General features: G+C 45.0%; 1 protein-coding gene across 5 annotated transcripts in view; it reads right to left on the bottom strand.

Moving 5' to 3' along the window:
- Nucleotides 1-253: 253 nt before the first annotated feature.
- The window catches only part of IFNAR2 (interferon alpha and beta receptor subunit 2), a 36,907-nt gene continuing 21,116 nt past the window's right edge, over nt 254-16,044 (bottom strand). For 2 of the 5 annotated variants that reach the window (XM_033232347.1, XM_033232348.1), the window contains exons 7-9: nt 13,473-13,641; nt 5,564-5,694; nt 254-3,245 (exon numbers count right to left, since the gene is read on the bottom strand). In XM_033232347.1, the coding sequence (XP_033088238.1) occupies nt 2,535-3,245; nt 5,564-5,694; nt 13,473-13,641 (1,011 nt within the window). In that variant the 3' untranslated portion in view covers nt 254-2,534. Of the gene's footprint in view, nt 3,246-3,295; nt 3,494-5,563; nt 5,695-13,472; nt 13,642-16,044 lie in introns of those variants that run through there. The other 3 variants (XM_033232350.1, XM_033232352.1, XM_033232351.1) reach the window with 3 other exon arrangements.

The raw sequence follows: 16,044 nt of genomic DNA, 5'->3' as shown, positions 1-16,044 counted from the left end.
TTTTAACTTGATGAGTGGTGAGATGGGAAAATCCAGAGCTGTCCAATGTCTTCGGCAATCTACAGCATCGCCTGATGTCTGCCGCTAGGACACCACGTAAAGTCAAGCGAAGGGAAGTGAATGCGCCCTAGGCCCCTGCAGGCCACCAGGAAGAGCTAGAGGGAGTTGGTGCAATCCTAGAGATGCCAGCAGGTGCACCAATCTGTGGCACACATACATTCTGCAATGGAAAACAACTCAAGACCACACCAAGTTTGTATTAAAAAGTATTGTTGTATTACTTCTTACCAACCTCCAACCATTATACAAAATTAAAAATACATACACACACACACACACACTCACACACAGCCATAGAGCTTATCCCAAAAGATCAACCCGGAAATCTTTCAGAATATGACAGATGCATTGAGACGGCAGAGAAATTGCTTACACATACAAAAGGTCTCTTTCCTATGGAATTTCACTAGATTAAATAAGGTGTTCCCTCCTCACAGTCCGATCCTTTTGCGCAATCATATAATCTAGTTAAAGTCCTTGAACTATGACTTGTATAATTTTTAGTTTTCCCCTTTTGAAGGGGCCTAAGAGAAAGGTTTGAGAAATCAGCTCTTGGGGGGTGGGGAGGGGTGAGGGGTAAGAGGGTCCTGTGCCTTTCATTCAACCTGGGAGTTTCTCAGGGTTGCAGCATTTCCACCTGAGTGTTTATTCTTGTACATTTTCTCATCTTTCTCCTGGGTTCATAGGATCCTGGAGATTACCTAGTCCAATCCTTTTGTTTCAGAAACAAAAAACCTGAGGCTCAGAGAGGCTGTCAAATGCCTAGAGTCACACAGGGCAACTGTGGGGGGTGGATCTTTGAGTCTCAGTCCTTAAACTGGTTGCCACGACATTCCAGAACCTTTCTCCCAACCCCCTTTTTAATGACAAGGTCTGGCTCTGCCACCCAGGCTGGAGTGCAGTGGCACGATCTTGGCTCACTGCAATCTCTATCTCCTGGGCTCAAGCCATTGTCCCTCCTCAGCCTCCCAAGTAGCTGGGACAACAGGCACATACTACTACGCCCGGTTAATTTTTGTAATTTTGTTCCGTAGAGACAGATTTGCCATGTTGCTCAGGCTGGTCTCGAATTCCTGGCCTCAAGCAATACACCTGCTTAGGCCTCCCAAAGTGCTGGGATTACAGGTAGATTGCTCCCAGTCAGGCTTCCCTTCCCCCACCCACAGCCCCCTAACCTGGCCTAGATTCACAGGAACTGTAATCACAGCTGACACACTCGATTCGGAATCAGCACAGAGAGCACTTTGAAAATTGTCAAATAGGGTCTCTGAAACTTGTATGTATTAAATAAGGTGTTCCCTCCTCTCAGTCCATTCTTTTGCGCAATCATATAAATAATCTAGTTAAAGTCCTTGAACTATGACTTGTATAATTTTTAGTTTTCTCCTTTTGAAGGGGCCTAAGAGAAAGGTTTGAAGATTCAAGGTCTTCTCCTGAAGACCATGAAGCACCTTTGCGTTTGCTCTGTTTTAACCTTAAAATATGGCACTCAGGTTTTTATCCCTCTCCGACGCCATGTTTCCTTTCTGTATTAGTCACGTGCCTGATCCTAGCGTCTGTTTTCCCCACTTTAACTGGGGAGGGCTGGACAAGGTGGAATTCCAAGTGCAGGAGACAGGATGTGACATGGGTGAGGTGCCCACGGCTCACTGACTGAAACTTCGATGGCTCTTCCCTGTTTCCTTGTGCAGGGCCCCCCTTCTTTCCAGCGGCTCACCTGGCTCTCCTCCTCCTTTCCTGCCTGCTTTGCAGCTCTTGCTACTATTTTCCTTTTCTTTCGCTGCTCCCACCCTGGCCCAATTTACTTCCCAGAAATATCACAGGGCCAGCTGGGCACAGCGGCTCACCCCTGTAATCCCAGCACTTTGCGAGGCTGAAGGGGGCGGATCACTTGAGGTCAGGAGTTAGAGATCAGCCTGGCCAACATGGTGAAATCCCGTCTCTACTAAAAATACAATAATTTTCCAGGTGTGGTGGTGGGCGCCTGTAGTTCCATCCGGCTACTCGTGAGGGAGGCTGAGGCAGGAGAATCGCTTGAACCCGGGAGGCAGACGTTGCAGTGAGCCGAGATCACGCCACTGCGCTCCAGCTTGGGTGACAGAATGAGACTCTGTCTCAACAAAAAAAAAGAAAAGAAATATAGGGTCCTGGACCACCTCTGAAACCACAGGGAACCCTGCTCCCTGGTAAACATGATGCATAAACATTCTAAGTGCATTAGTGTAAAGGGAAGGTGCACACGTGCTTCCTTCAAAGTCCATCACTTTGAACATGTAAACAATGCACTCAATGATACTATGGTCCCCATACTGGGAATCTGCATAGGTGATGTCACCTGGAAGAATGGAGTACCCTACAGTTCCCTACCTCTTCCCTTGGAGAACACTTGCAGACAATAAGGCAGCAAGTTAGGGTGCAGGGAGACAGAACCCTATAGGTGCTTGTCTGTCCAAGTTCATTCAATAGTTTTGGAGTCATCTCATTATATAACCATCCCCAAGGTCAACATCTGACTCAGAAGTGTCACTTTGATCAGACGGAGCATCTTCAGACTGCAGGCCTTCTGAAGAGGGGCTGGGAAAGGTTGGCTGTGTCCCTTCCCCACTGGCCAGCAAATGGCTTGACTGCACATTGTCAGGATCCTCTGGGTCAACCATCTCTTCCGGATGAGATGATATCATCAGAGAGGCTTCTTCTAAGTCATCACTGTCCTCATCATCAAGAACCCTCAAAAACACAGAGTTTAAATCCACATTGAAGGTAATTCTGCCCCCAGACCCCTCAGTGGAGCTGTAGTCATCTTCGGGAAAGGGGTCCTGGAGTGGACTCTCTCTCCTCTCACAGGGCGCACTCAAGAGCTCCAACTGCTGAGGGCTGCGCTTTGGCGTCGTGGGGAGCTCCACATCAACCTCAGGCAGGTCAGGCTCCTCCTCGGAGTCTGGGTCCATAAACTGGGATTCTGTAGAGGTGGCGGACGCCTGACCCAGAGGCCTGATAGTCAGTCCATGCATGGTATAGCCACCGCCATTTGTCCTGGGCACTGCCTCAGTATCGCTGTCACTTTCATCATCATAATTATAATCCCACACTTTCTTCTTTCTGTTGATGTAAATGACCTCCACTATATCCATGGCTTCCAACGGTGGCAGGTTAGGAAATGGCCAGGCTAAAAAGTTATGAAAATTCTTACAAAAAAAAAAAAGAAAGAAAAAAGAAAAAAAAGAGAGAGTCCGTATCAGCTATGACTGTTTGCTCTTTATTTTTTACATAATAAAACTTAATCACTGGGGCTCAGGGATGCACGCTTGTAATTCCAGCTACTGGGGAAGCTTAGGCAGAACGACTGTTTGAGCTCAGGAGTTTCAGACTGTAGTGCATTATGATCGCGCCTGTGAATAGCCACTGCACTCCAGCCCTTAGCGAGACCTTGCCTCTAAAAAAATAAAAAATAAACTTAATGAGATTGACTGAACGATGATGCAGATGATAATGATGATAACAGCAATCAGAACAGCTAACAGTTACACCATTTGCTGGGCACAACTCTTGGTGCTTTATATATAATTTACCTTTCCCTCGCAACTGCCCTGTGAAGTAGACTTACTATTTTTTTTTTTTGAGACGGAGTCTCGCTGTGTTGCCCAGGCTGGAGTGCAGTGGCACGATCTCAGCTCACTGCAACCACCACCTCCCAGGTTCAAGCAATTCTCTGCCTCAGCCTCCCGAGTAGATGGGATTAGAGGCGCCCACCACTATGCCCGGCTAATTTTTGTATTTTTAGTAGATACGGGGTTTCACCATGTTGGCCAGGCTGGTCTTAAACTCCTGACCTCGTGATCTACCTGCCTTGGCCTCCCAAAGTGCTGGGTTTATAGGCGTGAGCCACCGCGCCTGGCCAGGCCTACTATTCTTATGCCCACTTTACAGATTAGAAAATGAGGTGCAGAGGTTAGGGAACTTGCTCAAGGTTCGTGACTAGTGAGTGGGAGCAGCTGCCTTTCAAACCAGGTAGGCTGCTGGCCTCAGAGACTTTGCTCTGACTGACTCCTCTTTTTTTTTTTTTTTTTTTTTTTGAGACAGAGTCTCGCTCTGTCGCCCGGGCTGGAGTGCAGTGGCGGATCTCAGCTCACTGCAAGCTCCACCTCCCGGGTTTATGCCATTCTCCTGCCTCAGCCTCCCGAGTAGCTGGGACTACAGGCGCCCGCCACCTCGCCCGGCTAGTTTTTTGTATTTTTTAGTAAAGACAGGGTTTCACCATGTTAGCCAGGATGGTCTTGATCTCCTGACCTCGTGATCCGCCCGTCTCGGCCTCCCAAAGTGCTGGGATTACAGGCTTGAGCCACCGTGCCCGGCCATGACTGACTCCTCTTAACTTCCTCTCCTTTGGCTGCTTCTTTATATTTTTAAGTTATTTATATATTTCTAGAGCTAGGGTCTCACTCTGTCACTGAGGCTGGAGTGCAGTGGTGTGATCACAGTTCACTGCAGCCTCCACCTCCTGGGCTCAAGCAATCCTCTCACCACATCCTCCCAAGTAGCTGAGACCACAGGCATGTGCCACCACGCCTGGCTAATTTATTTTTATTTTCTCTAAGAAGAGGTTTCCCCATATTGCCCAGGCTGGTCTCGAACTCCTAGGCTCAAGTGATCCACCTGCCTCAGCCTCCCAAAGTGCTGAGATTACAGGCATGAGCCACCGTGCCCAGCCCTTTTTAAATCTTTTCATAGGATAAATCCACTGTGTATATGTTCCACTGACATAATCCAAAATAAAAAGACGATCCATATAAAAATGTTTATTGTACTATTCATCATGACCAAAGAAAGAAAGAAAAGGGAAAGAAAAAGAAATCCAAATGCCCTATAGCTGAGAAATGGTTAAATGAAAAATGGTATGTTAATAATAATGAAATTCTACCTGGTCATTATAAATTATAGGTGATGAAGTATAAAACAAAACAAAACAAAACAAAACAAACAAAAAAACATTGCTGGGCACGGTGGCTCATGCCTGTAATCCCAAAACTTTGGGAGGCCAAGGCAGGTGGATCACTTGAAGTCAAGAGTTCAAGACCAGCCTGGCCAACATAGCAAAACCCCGTCTCTACTAAAAATGCAAAAATTAGCCAGGTATGGTAGCGCACACCTGTAGTCCCAGCTACTTGAGAGGCTGAGGCATGAGAATTGCTTGAGCCTGGGAGGCAGAGGTTAGAGTGAGCTGAGACCATGCCACGGTACTCCAGCCTGGGTGACAAGAGTAAGACTCTGTCTCAAAAAAAAAAAAAAAAAGAAAAGAAAGAAAACATAAAATGCACAGATACACTTACGACTGCAAAATATATATTTATAGGGATGGAAAAGAACTCAGAGTGAGAAAGCATTTTGGTTTTTATAGAAAATGAGATTTTCTTCTGTGAAAATATTTATATAAATACAAATTCTTAAGTTAAAATAAAAAATGAAGGTAGAAAAAAAAAAAAAAGAAAACCAAAAAACCACCTACCAAGACTTTGGGGAGGCTGTTTCTTAAGCATATATAACCAATCCATTTCAGTGTCACTATGGTGCTTGTCAAGACCAATGCCATCAAAAACACAGTAATTATTCCTCCTACTTTGGCAGATTCTGCTGATTCTGTTGATGAAAAATGAAATGACTTTAATTCAAAAAAATGCAATAAACAATTGCAGATGGAAATAAATGTACATTGGTCTGGTGTTACAAGGTGATCAAGAAACCAAAGGTTTGAAAAAACAGTTTTATATTGAGAAATACCAAAGACTGGAGAATAATCTAAGCGTGCATTTTTAAAACAATAACATAGACTTAGCTTTTAAAAGTAAAATTTCCTTCAGTTTCTGTTCTGTAATTGCACTGTCCAGTGCAGTAGCCACTGGCTGCAGTTGGCTGAATCTAAATGATCAAAATTAAATCGAATTAAGAGCTCGGTCTCTCAGTCACGTGAGACACATCTCAAACGTTCGGTAGCCACACTGGTTAGCATGCGCTGCGGGCAGGAAGAAGTGGAGAAGGAAGTTTTGCTTGAAAACAACCAACTGGGTCATTCTGAGGCTGGACTTTAGCCATGCCAGGGCCCCACATCAGGGCTCTGCGGAACCCGCCTTGCTCTGTTAACAGTTCCCCTTAGTTTCTCATCAAGATTCCTTGTGGAAAACTTCAACTTTCTGACTGATCACAGTTATTCTCCTGAAGTGCGACCAGACTGAGAAATCAGTAGTTAAATCACTGAGGCTCTCTTGCACTTCCAGAAAGGTCTTCATTCATATTAATCCTGGAACTATAGCCTCAGGCAAAAATACATAGAGGGGAGAAGAAAGGAAATCAAAATGCATTATGTACTCTAAGTCTTCCAGAAGGTTAAGGAATGAATTGAAAGAAGTTCAGTAAAAACCCTTGCACTGCTAGATAGCACAGAGTTCAAGAATCCACTCTCACCCCAGTCAAGAGAGTGTGAAGGACTGTCATATCAATGACAGTTCCAGAATCAGATCTAGCCACAGAGGCACATCTTTACAAAATGCTGACATGTATAGAGTTTACATTCTTGAAAGAGGTACTGTAAACCAAAATGATTTCACTGGTGAAGGAATGGCATAATACAGAGATTGTGACTCATGTACCCGTCCAGCTTGCATATAACAGCTACAAAGCACTCTATGTCATCTAAGAGGACATCCTCCAAACCAAATTGTGTACATTGTAGTTAATATGCTAGGATAATATTCCTCAGTTTGGGGTATTCTCATGAGTCTGAGAATTCTTCAGGAGAACTTAGAATTTTTGTTGGTTTTCAGCTTGATGATAATCTAAAACTTACAAATCTTACTTGGGGTCATGACAATTATACATGCATGCTATTTTTAAATATTCATATTTGAAAAGAGATGCATCTGGTCAATGTTCCTCCTCAGAAAGGAGAAGCTGTGATTGGGTGTTACTGCTGTTAACTATCTTCATGAAAGATGGGCCAGATCAACCCATCTTGGGAAGGAGAGACCAGGTCGTGTCTTAAAAATTTGGCCTTGGACAAACCTGTCTGTCTCTGGATTCATTGTGGAGATATTTTAAACAAAAAATAAGAAACCTCACAAGCAGAGGGCTGAATTGAGCAACGGGGTTAGTAATATCTGATCACTATGATCTTTAATGGAAAAGAGAAAGAACTTTGTGAAAAGATTGGTGATGACTAGTATCAGTCTCTTACAGTTCCTCCCATACTTACCTCTCTGGAACAAGCAAGACTGCCCCTCCCCTGGGTGACTGCAGGAATCAGCCCAGGGGTCACCTGGTTCCCACTTCAAGGCATGTGGATGTTCCCTTTACATCCTACGTCAGATCACGCGGAGCAACCTGCTCACAACCTTCTGAGGGCCCCCATCTCTTGCAACGGCTTCTAAGTTCTACATCATTCAGGCTCCTCCATCCTCTCTGACCCGAACTATTACTATTCTTCCCTTGTTCAGTTCACTCCTGCCGTGTTGTGCCAGGCATAGCCTGCCTTGGGGACTTGGCACTTGCTGAACCCCGCATATGGAACTCCCTCCCCTGATATGTCTGCGTGACTCACTCCTTCACCCTGTGTTTCTTTCCCATTACCACTGTAACAAATGATGACAAAGTCAGTGTCATAAAACGATACAAATACATTAATAGTTCTGGAGGTCAGAAATCCAAAATGGGTTTCACTGGGATAAAAAATGTCAAGGTGTTGGCAGGACTGCACTCCTTCTGGAGGCTCTAGGGGAAAACCCATTTCTTTGCCTTTCCCAGCTTCTAGAGGCCACTTGCACTCCTTTGCTCGTGGCCCCCTCTTTCATCCTCACTCTCTGACCTCTGCTGCTGCTGTCAGAGCTCCTTCTCTGCCTCTGAGTCTCCTGCTTCTCTTTTTTTTGAGACAGAGTCTTGCTCTGTAGCCCAGGCTGGAGTACAGTGGCACCGTCTTGGCTCACTGCAACCTCTGCCTCCCGGGTTCAAGTGATTCTCCTGCCTCAGCCTCCCAAGTAGCTGGGATTACAGGCGCATGTCACCATGCCTCACTAATTTTTGTATTTTTAGTGGAGATGGGGTTTTACCACGTTGGCTAGGGCTGAACTCGAACGCCTGACCTCAGGTGATTCACCTGGCTCGGCCTCCCAAAGTGCTAGGATTACAGGTACGAGCCACTGTGCCTGGCCAAGATCTTCAATTTCATCACACCCACAAGCCCCTTGGGCATACAGGTTAGTCTGTTCACATATCTGGGATTAGGATGTAGACTAGACATCTTTGGGGGCCATTATTCTGCTTACCACATCTCCCTTGGGTCTTTACTCAAACGCTACCTTCTCAGGAATGCCCTCTCAGGCCATCTGTGGTGGATGCTGTGGGTGGCCAGCCCATGTCCCCTTTTCCAGTCAGTGCACACCCACTACTGCTGCTGCACATGTCTGCTGATATATCTCAGAGCTGATCCTTCTCTAAGTGACAGTCCAGGCCAACTGGACTTCCTGGGTGGAGTAGGGACTTGGGGAACGTTCCCATCTTGCAAGAGGACTGTAAAATGCACCAATCAGGAACATTTTTGTCTCACAAGAGGATTGTAAAATGCACCAATCAGCGCTCTGTATAACACACCAATCAGCGCTCTGTAAAACGCACTAATCAGCACTCTGTAAAATGCACCAATCAGTGCTCTGTGAAATGCACCAATCGTCAGGATCCTAAAAGTAGCCAACCATGGGGAGGACTGAAAAAACGGCACTCTGATAGGACAGAAACGAACTTGGGAAGGGACGATAAGGGAATAAAAGCTGGCCACATCCAGCCAGCAGTGGCAGCCCCCTCAGGTCCCCTTCCAAGCTGTGAAAGCTTTGTCCTTTTGCTCTTCACAATAAACCATGCTACTGCTCACTCTTTGGGTCTGTGCCATCTTTAAGAGCTGTAACACTCACCACAAAGGTTTGTGGTTCCATTCTTGAAGTCAGCAAGACCACAAACCCACTGGCAGGAACCAACTCTGGACACATAAGGAACTGCCCTTGCCCAAAAGGGGGCTGCCTCATCTGGAGGCCATGCCATAGATCACCACCCGTAACTGACTGGCTGCTGACTTGAAGACATGGTTCATGCTTCAGAGAACCCCTTGGGATCAGGCTTAGCTGAGAGCCACATGCTTGCTTAATTTCTCTCTCCCCATCCCTACCTGTTCCCTCTTTCCCCTTCTCCTAAGATGCCCCCACCAATAAATCACACTTGAAAATGAATTCACATCCCAGGTTCTGCTTCTAGCAAATGCAAATTAAGACACTGTCCTGTTAAAAATAGCAACTCACTTTCCTCCACCTGACATCCCCCTCACCTCCTTTCCTGCATAATTTTTTTCCATGGTACTTACTTAACATACAATCTATTTTACATGTTGATCTTGTTCTGTCTCCTACTGCAATGTAAGCTCCACAAGGTGAGAAGTTTTTATCTGTTTTCTTCACTGCTAAATCCTCAATATCCAGAAAAGAATCTGGCTCATAAGAGGCCCCCAATAAACATTTGTCAAATGAATGAACAGAGCTTTTCCTTAGGGCCTTAATATTAATAAAAGAGCCACACAATTAATTTTAGGGCTTGACAAGGGGAAGAAGGTGTTTATCCAGATCTCTGGGCTAAAATCCCCCCATATCAGTCTGCCCTAGGATCGCAGTGCTTACTGCTGAGCCTATGTTAATGCTGGTCTCAGGCTATCCTTCCAAGACCCCTCACCATCCACACCTGCCTGGTGTCTGAGTTTGGCTAGTTGAGGGTAAGTCAGATGGCAAGCAGACAGTGACAGAGGTCACGTTACCTGAACCTATTTGCTTCCTGAGTTTCAAACAAGAATTTGACATCAGGTACAGTATTAGGATAATTAGAGAGTGTGGTACTTGACCCGTCTTGGGTAATAATCAAAGAATGAGGGCTGACTTGATGTGCAGCATGACGTGTTCACACCAAGTAAAAATGGAATAACCTGAGAGGATGTTGTTACGTTTCACCTCGGTAGGTGAAATGGAAAAGAGTCAGGGGAGAAAGTGAGTCATCACAGAGTTCATCAGCCTCCAAGGAGCTTGTGCCTTCTCAGTCAGCAACACGTTCACCTTGGAACTGGGGACTGAGTTTCAATAAACCACCGTCTGTCTACCAGGTCACTAATTTCAGTTTTTATTGTCTATAGGAGTTTTGCTTTTATGTAAGATCAATGATATAATAAAACATACATATATATCCAGTCTTTGTCCCTAGCTCCTGGAGCAGAGCTTCAAAAATCTGTGGAATTTCCTGAACGATAGGAGTGTCTTTTGTCAACAAGCCCCTTTTAGGGGCCATATATGAGTTTATGCTTGTCAGGTGACGGGGCAGTGTGTGGACCAGCTTCAGGATGAGGGCTAGTCCCTAGAAAAGCTAACCACATATGATCAGACGGTTGGAACTTCCAGCTCCCCCATTTGACCTCTATCCAAGAAGGGGAGTGGGCTGGAGACCGAGATCAATCCTGTAGCCAGTAATTTCATCAATCACACCTACATAATGAAACCCAATACAAACTGTGAACACCAAGGGTTGGGGAGCCCCCAAATTCATGAACATATGGATGCACAGAGAGGGTGGTACACCCTGACTCCCCAGGGACAGAGGCTCCTGCACTCGGGACCCTTCCAGACCTTGTCCTATGCACCTCTTCAATGGCTGTCCATCAATTCCTTTATAATAAAGTGGTAATCATAACACTTTCCCGAGTTCTCTGAGTCATTTTAGCAAAGTATCAAACCTAAAGGGGGGTCATGGGAACTCCTGAATTTATAGCCAAGTCAGATGGAAGTGCAGGTAACCTTGTCAACCAGGACTTGTGGCTGGCGTCTGAAGTGGGGGCAGGCAGTTTTGTGGGACTAAGCCTTTCACCTGTGGGGTCTGTGCTAACCTCGGGTAGTGTCAGAAATGAACTGAATCATTGGACAACTAGTTAGTGTCAGATAGCTGGTGTTAGAACAAAGATATGCACATTTCTTTTCGATTTATATTTTTGAAAGAGCTATAGTCAGATAGAATCTATATGTAGTTTTAGGTTTGCCTGTATTTTGTTGACATAAAAATAACTTAAGCTAAAGGTGTCTGAGATGTTCTTTCCTTTAGAACCAGTCTATGCCTCATCTGGTCTTGAGGAATACTAGAGAATCAAATCATACTGCCCTGTAGTGAAGCCAACACAGAGCACTGTTATTATGTGCTAGGCAACGTTCCGTAGCTCACTTCATTCACCAATGACCATATCACTTTGTCAATGAAAAGAGCCAAAGTCAGTAACATACTTGAAGAGATTTAGTCTGAGCCAAATACGAGTGACCAATGGCCCATGACACAGCCCCAGGAGATCCCGAGAACCCTTGGTCAGGGTGCAGCTTGGTTTTATACATTTTAGGGAGACATAAGGCGTCAGTCAATGCATGTAAGATGTACACTGGTTCAATCTGGAAAGGTGGGACAACTCGAAGAGGGGGCTTCCAGGTCATAGACAGATTCAAAGATTTTCTGATTAAAGACTCGGAATTAATAAAAGGAAGCATCTGGATTAAGACAAAGGGTTGTGGAGCCCACGGTTCCTATTATGCAGATGAAGCCTCTGGTAGCAGGCTTCAGAGAGAATAGATTGTAAATGTTTCTTACCAGACTTAAAAAAGGGCCAGACTCTTAGTGAATTCTCTCTTGGATCAGGAAGAAGACCTGGACTGGGAAGGGGGTTCTTTATAGAATGCAGATTTTCCCTGCAAGAGATAGCTTTGCAGGGCCATTTTAAATATGTCAAATAAATGTATTTTGGGGTAAAATACTTTGATTTCTTTTAGGGCCTGCTACCCATCATGTTGGTATTAGTGCTACAAAGCGTCTTTTTGTCTTAAGGTTTCTGTTTTAACACTAGTGCTGGCCAGCTGTGCCTGAATTCCAAAGGTAGGAAGGTACAGTGAGGCATGTCTGGACCACTCATTCCCATCATGACCTGAACTGGCGTTTCATTTACTTTACTTTATTTGGCCCTTGTCCAAGAGGAGGGGTCCATTCAGTTGGTTGGAGGGCTTAGAATTTTATTTTGGTTTACAACTAACGTAATTTCTTTATAGATCCTACCTTATTTTTATTCTGGTAAATCAGAACATTAAAGATACTTCCATTGGTGTCAGAGGCATTTGAGCCAGAGCAACTCCATCTTGAATAGAAGCTGGGTAAAATGAGGCTGGGACCCATTGGGCTGCATTCCCAGACAGTTAAGGCATTGTAACTTACAGGATGAGATAGGAGGTTGGCACAAGATACAGGTCGTAAAGACCTTGCTGATAAAACAGACTGCAGGAAAGCCGGCCAGAACCCACCAAAACCAAGATGGTCGTCCTCACTGCTGCACTCTCACCAGCACCATGAGTTTACAAATGCCACGGCAATGTCAGGAAGTTACCCTACATGGTCTAAAAGGGAGAGGCATGAATAATCTACCCCCTTGTTTAGCATATCATCAAGAAATAATCATAAACACGGGCAACCAGCAGCCCTTGGGGCTGCTCTGTCTATGGAGTAGCCATTCTTTATTCCTTTACTTTCCTAGTAAACTTGCTTTCACTTTATGGACTCGCCCTGAATTCTTTCTTGTGCAAGATCCAAGAACCCTCTCTTGGGGTATGGATTGGGATCCCTTTCCCCTAACATTGGGGCTGGGACATTTAGAAGGCCTTCTTTGAGGAAGACTTGCATAGCTTCTCACTTTTGGTAAAACAGGTGGCGACTTGGCTACTTCCTGAGAAAACAATCAGCAGGGCGTTCCGCGGTTTGATTGTTCTCGCTCCCAAGGGGAGGAAGGTTTGGGATCACACTGTTTACTGTTCTGATGTCTGTGTAACAGAAAGGTGTTCAGCCTTCATGAGTGATTCTCTCGTACACCCTGGCGAGGGTCCCTTTCATCTATGAGCTACAGCTGATGCCAGATCACATCTATGAACTGCACCCAACCTCGCTGCTTCCACCTTTTCACCCCTTAATGCTACTGTATACCACTGTCTCAAGCAGCTCCATCTCTTCTGGCATTTGGCTTCAGCAATGGCCACACTAAGGGTACACAGCGCTGAATTTAATCCTGACTCCCTGAAATAAAAGCATTTCCATTTCAAGATTTCTGATCTCATCGAGTAGTATCTGATTGTCTTTTGGTATGACAACATAAAAGTGACTCTACCAGATCGTACACACGAATCAACAGAAAACATCTCTGTGAGGTGCCATTATTGGAAGAAAGACCTTTCGTGCTCCATGAATTTCCGATTCTTTTCTTTAAATAGGCTTGCCCTCAGAGTAAAAGCATGAATACTCAAAACATGAATTTAAAAAAATGAACATACCTGATTCCTGGCCAGGTTGAAGGAGGGTGCATTTGAAGGGAGACTTTATTACTGCCTGCTCATCGTTATGCTCGAAATAAACAGATACACAGTAGTTTGCATTTGGAATTAACTTGTCAATGATATAGGTGAAATTTCCACTCATGTTTCCTTTTATTGCGGGTTTATGCTGTAAAAATAAGCAAAAAATCAGGAAGACTCTGAGAATTTCATTTGGAGGCAGGCCTTAAGAATCTCTTTTGGGATTTGTCTTCAAATCTCAAACAGGGTTAGATTTATCACAGGCTTGGTAAGAAAAATGATTTATAAGTCACCTGGAGCAAGTAAGCTATCAGAAAACTACATCTACATGCACTTATATACATCCGTACAGACACATATTTTATACCCATGAAATCTAGTCTAGCAACTTCATTTTACAAATGAGGTAACAGTCTTCAAAGAGGAATAAAAGTCTCTGTGACATCATTTTTACACGATTATCTTCTCTCATGGACAGTGTGTGTCTACTTTACACTTGAGAAAGTGCCTTCATAAACATTAACTCTTTTGACTTTCAAAACAGTCTGCAAAATAGGCATTCTCTCCATTCAATGGAGTGGAAAACTGTAGCTCTGTGTGGCTAAGTAACTTCTCCAAGGTCACAGAGCTTGTCTGTGACAAAACTGACTGATGTCTAGTTTCTCATCTTCTCCCTTTATCAATAGATAGATAGATAGATAGATAGATAGATAGATAGATAGAGATAGATGGGGGTCTCACTCTGTTGCCCAGGCTGGAGTGCAGTGGCATGATCTTGGCTCACTGCAACCTCCACCTCCTGGGTTCAAGAGATTCTCTTGCCTCAGCTTCCTGAGTAGCTGGGATTACAGGTGCCCGCCACCATGCCTGGCTAATTTTTGTATTTTTTTTTTTTTTTTTGAGACAGAGTCTCGCTCTGTTGCCCAGGCTGGAGTGCAGTGGCCGGATCTCAGCTCACTGCAAGCTCCGCCTCCCAGGTTTATGCCATTCTCCTGCCTCAGCCTCTGGAGTAGCTGGGACTACAGGCGCCCGCCACCACACCCGGCTAGTTTTTTTGTATTTTTTAGTAGAGATGGGGTGTCACCATGTTGGCCAGGCTGGTCTTGAACTCCTGACCTCAAGCGATCTGCCTGCCTTGGCCTCCCAAAGTGCTGGGATTACAGGGGTGAGCCATCGCGCCCAGCTATCCCCCTTTAAACACCTGGCCTCTTCTTTCCTGTAGTTGCGTTCCACTTCAGAATTTAAAAGATGATATGAAGGCTCTTTCATGAATAATAACTTTTGTATCATGTTTTAGTTTTTAAAATACATTCTTACTAGCAGTTTAATAAATGAGGATTCCTAGCAGCTCACATACAGCCTTCGGTAATAATGTTTTTCTGTAAATTTCTGTTTGGGAGAAGTTAGTAAAGAAACAGACTTACGACCCAACAAACTAAAAGCTTCCCCTCCAGTGGCCGCCACACAGCCTCCTTCCCTGTTTGGAAAAACTCCTTAGAAGAATGAGCTCTCTTCACCGTCTCCAATTTTTCTCCTCCCGCTCTTTCTTGAATCTGCTCCAACCAGCTCTTTGACCCTGACTCTATTAAAACTACTTTTATCAAGGATACAATGTTGCTAAATCCAATAGTCAGTCCTCTTCAATTGTCCCATTTGCAGCACTGGACTCAGTAAACCACTTTCTCCTTCTGGAATGTTCTTCTCTCAGCTACCGGGACACCACTCTCACCTGCTTCTCTCCATGCTGGTTGCTCTTTCTCAGTTGATTTTGCTGTTTCTTCCTCATTTGCCAGATCTCCAAATTTTGGAATGTTCCCGGGGTTATGTCCTTGGACGTCTTCTCTTCTGAGTGTCTATTCCCAGGTGATCTCATCTGGTCTTGGGGCATTCAACATGCACCAAGAAGCCAGTGACTCCCAGGCTCTCTCTCTAGCTGGGGGTTCTCCCCTGGACTCCAGACTGGCACACCCAGCTCCTTCCCCACGTCTCCTCCTAGATCCCTTACGGGCACCTGGAATTTAACATGTCCCAAACCCTCTAACCCTAGCTAACCCTCACCTGCTTCATTCATCATCTTCCATGGTTAATGGGGAAGTTAGTCTTGCTCCGTGTGCAAAATATATGCAGAATTATGAGCTGGGCATGGTGGCTCACACCTGTAATCCCAACACTTTGGGAGGCTGAGGTGGGTGGACTGCCTGAGGTCAGGAGTTAGAGACCAGCCTGGCCAACACAGTGAAACCCTGTCTCTACTAAAAATACAAAAAATTAGCTGGGTGTGGTGGTGAGTGCCTGTAATCCCAGCTACTAGGGAGGCTGAGGCAGGAGAAGTGCTTGAACCTGGGAGGTGGAGGCTGCAGTGAGCCGACATCGTGCCATTGCAGTCCAGCCTGGGCAACAAGAGTGAAACTCCGTCTCAAAAACAAACAAACAAACAAACAAGCAAACAGAACTCCAAAATATATGCAGAATTTGATGGCTTCTCACTACTCATTACTCCTCTACTATCAAGGTCCAAGTCACCACCATCTGTTGCTTGGATTATACTAGT

The sequence above is a fragment of the Trachypithecus francoisi genome, unplaced genomic scaffold (assembly GCF_009764315.1).
Source record: "Trachypithecus francoisi isolate TF-2019V2 unplaced genomic scaffold, Tfra_2.0 Lachesis_group14, whole genome shotgun sequence".
Classification (NCBI taxonomy): Eukaryota; Metazoa; Chordata; class Mammalia; order Primates; family Cercopithecidae; genus Trachypithecus; species Trachypithecus francoisi.
This window is presented reverse-complemented; position numbering and strand designations above follow the sequence as displayed.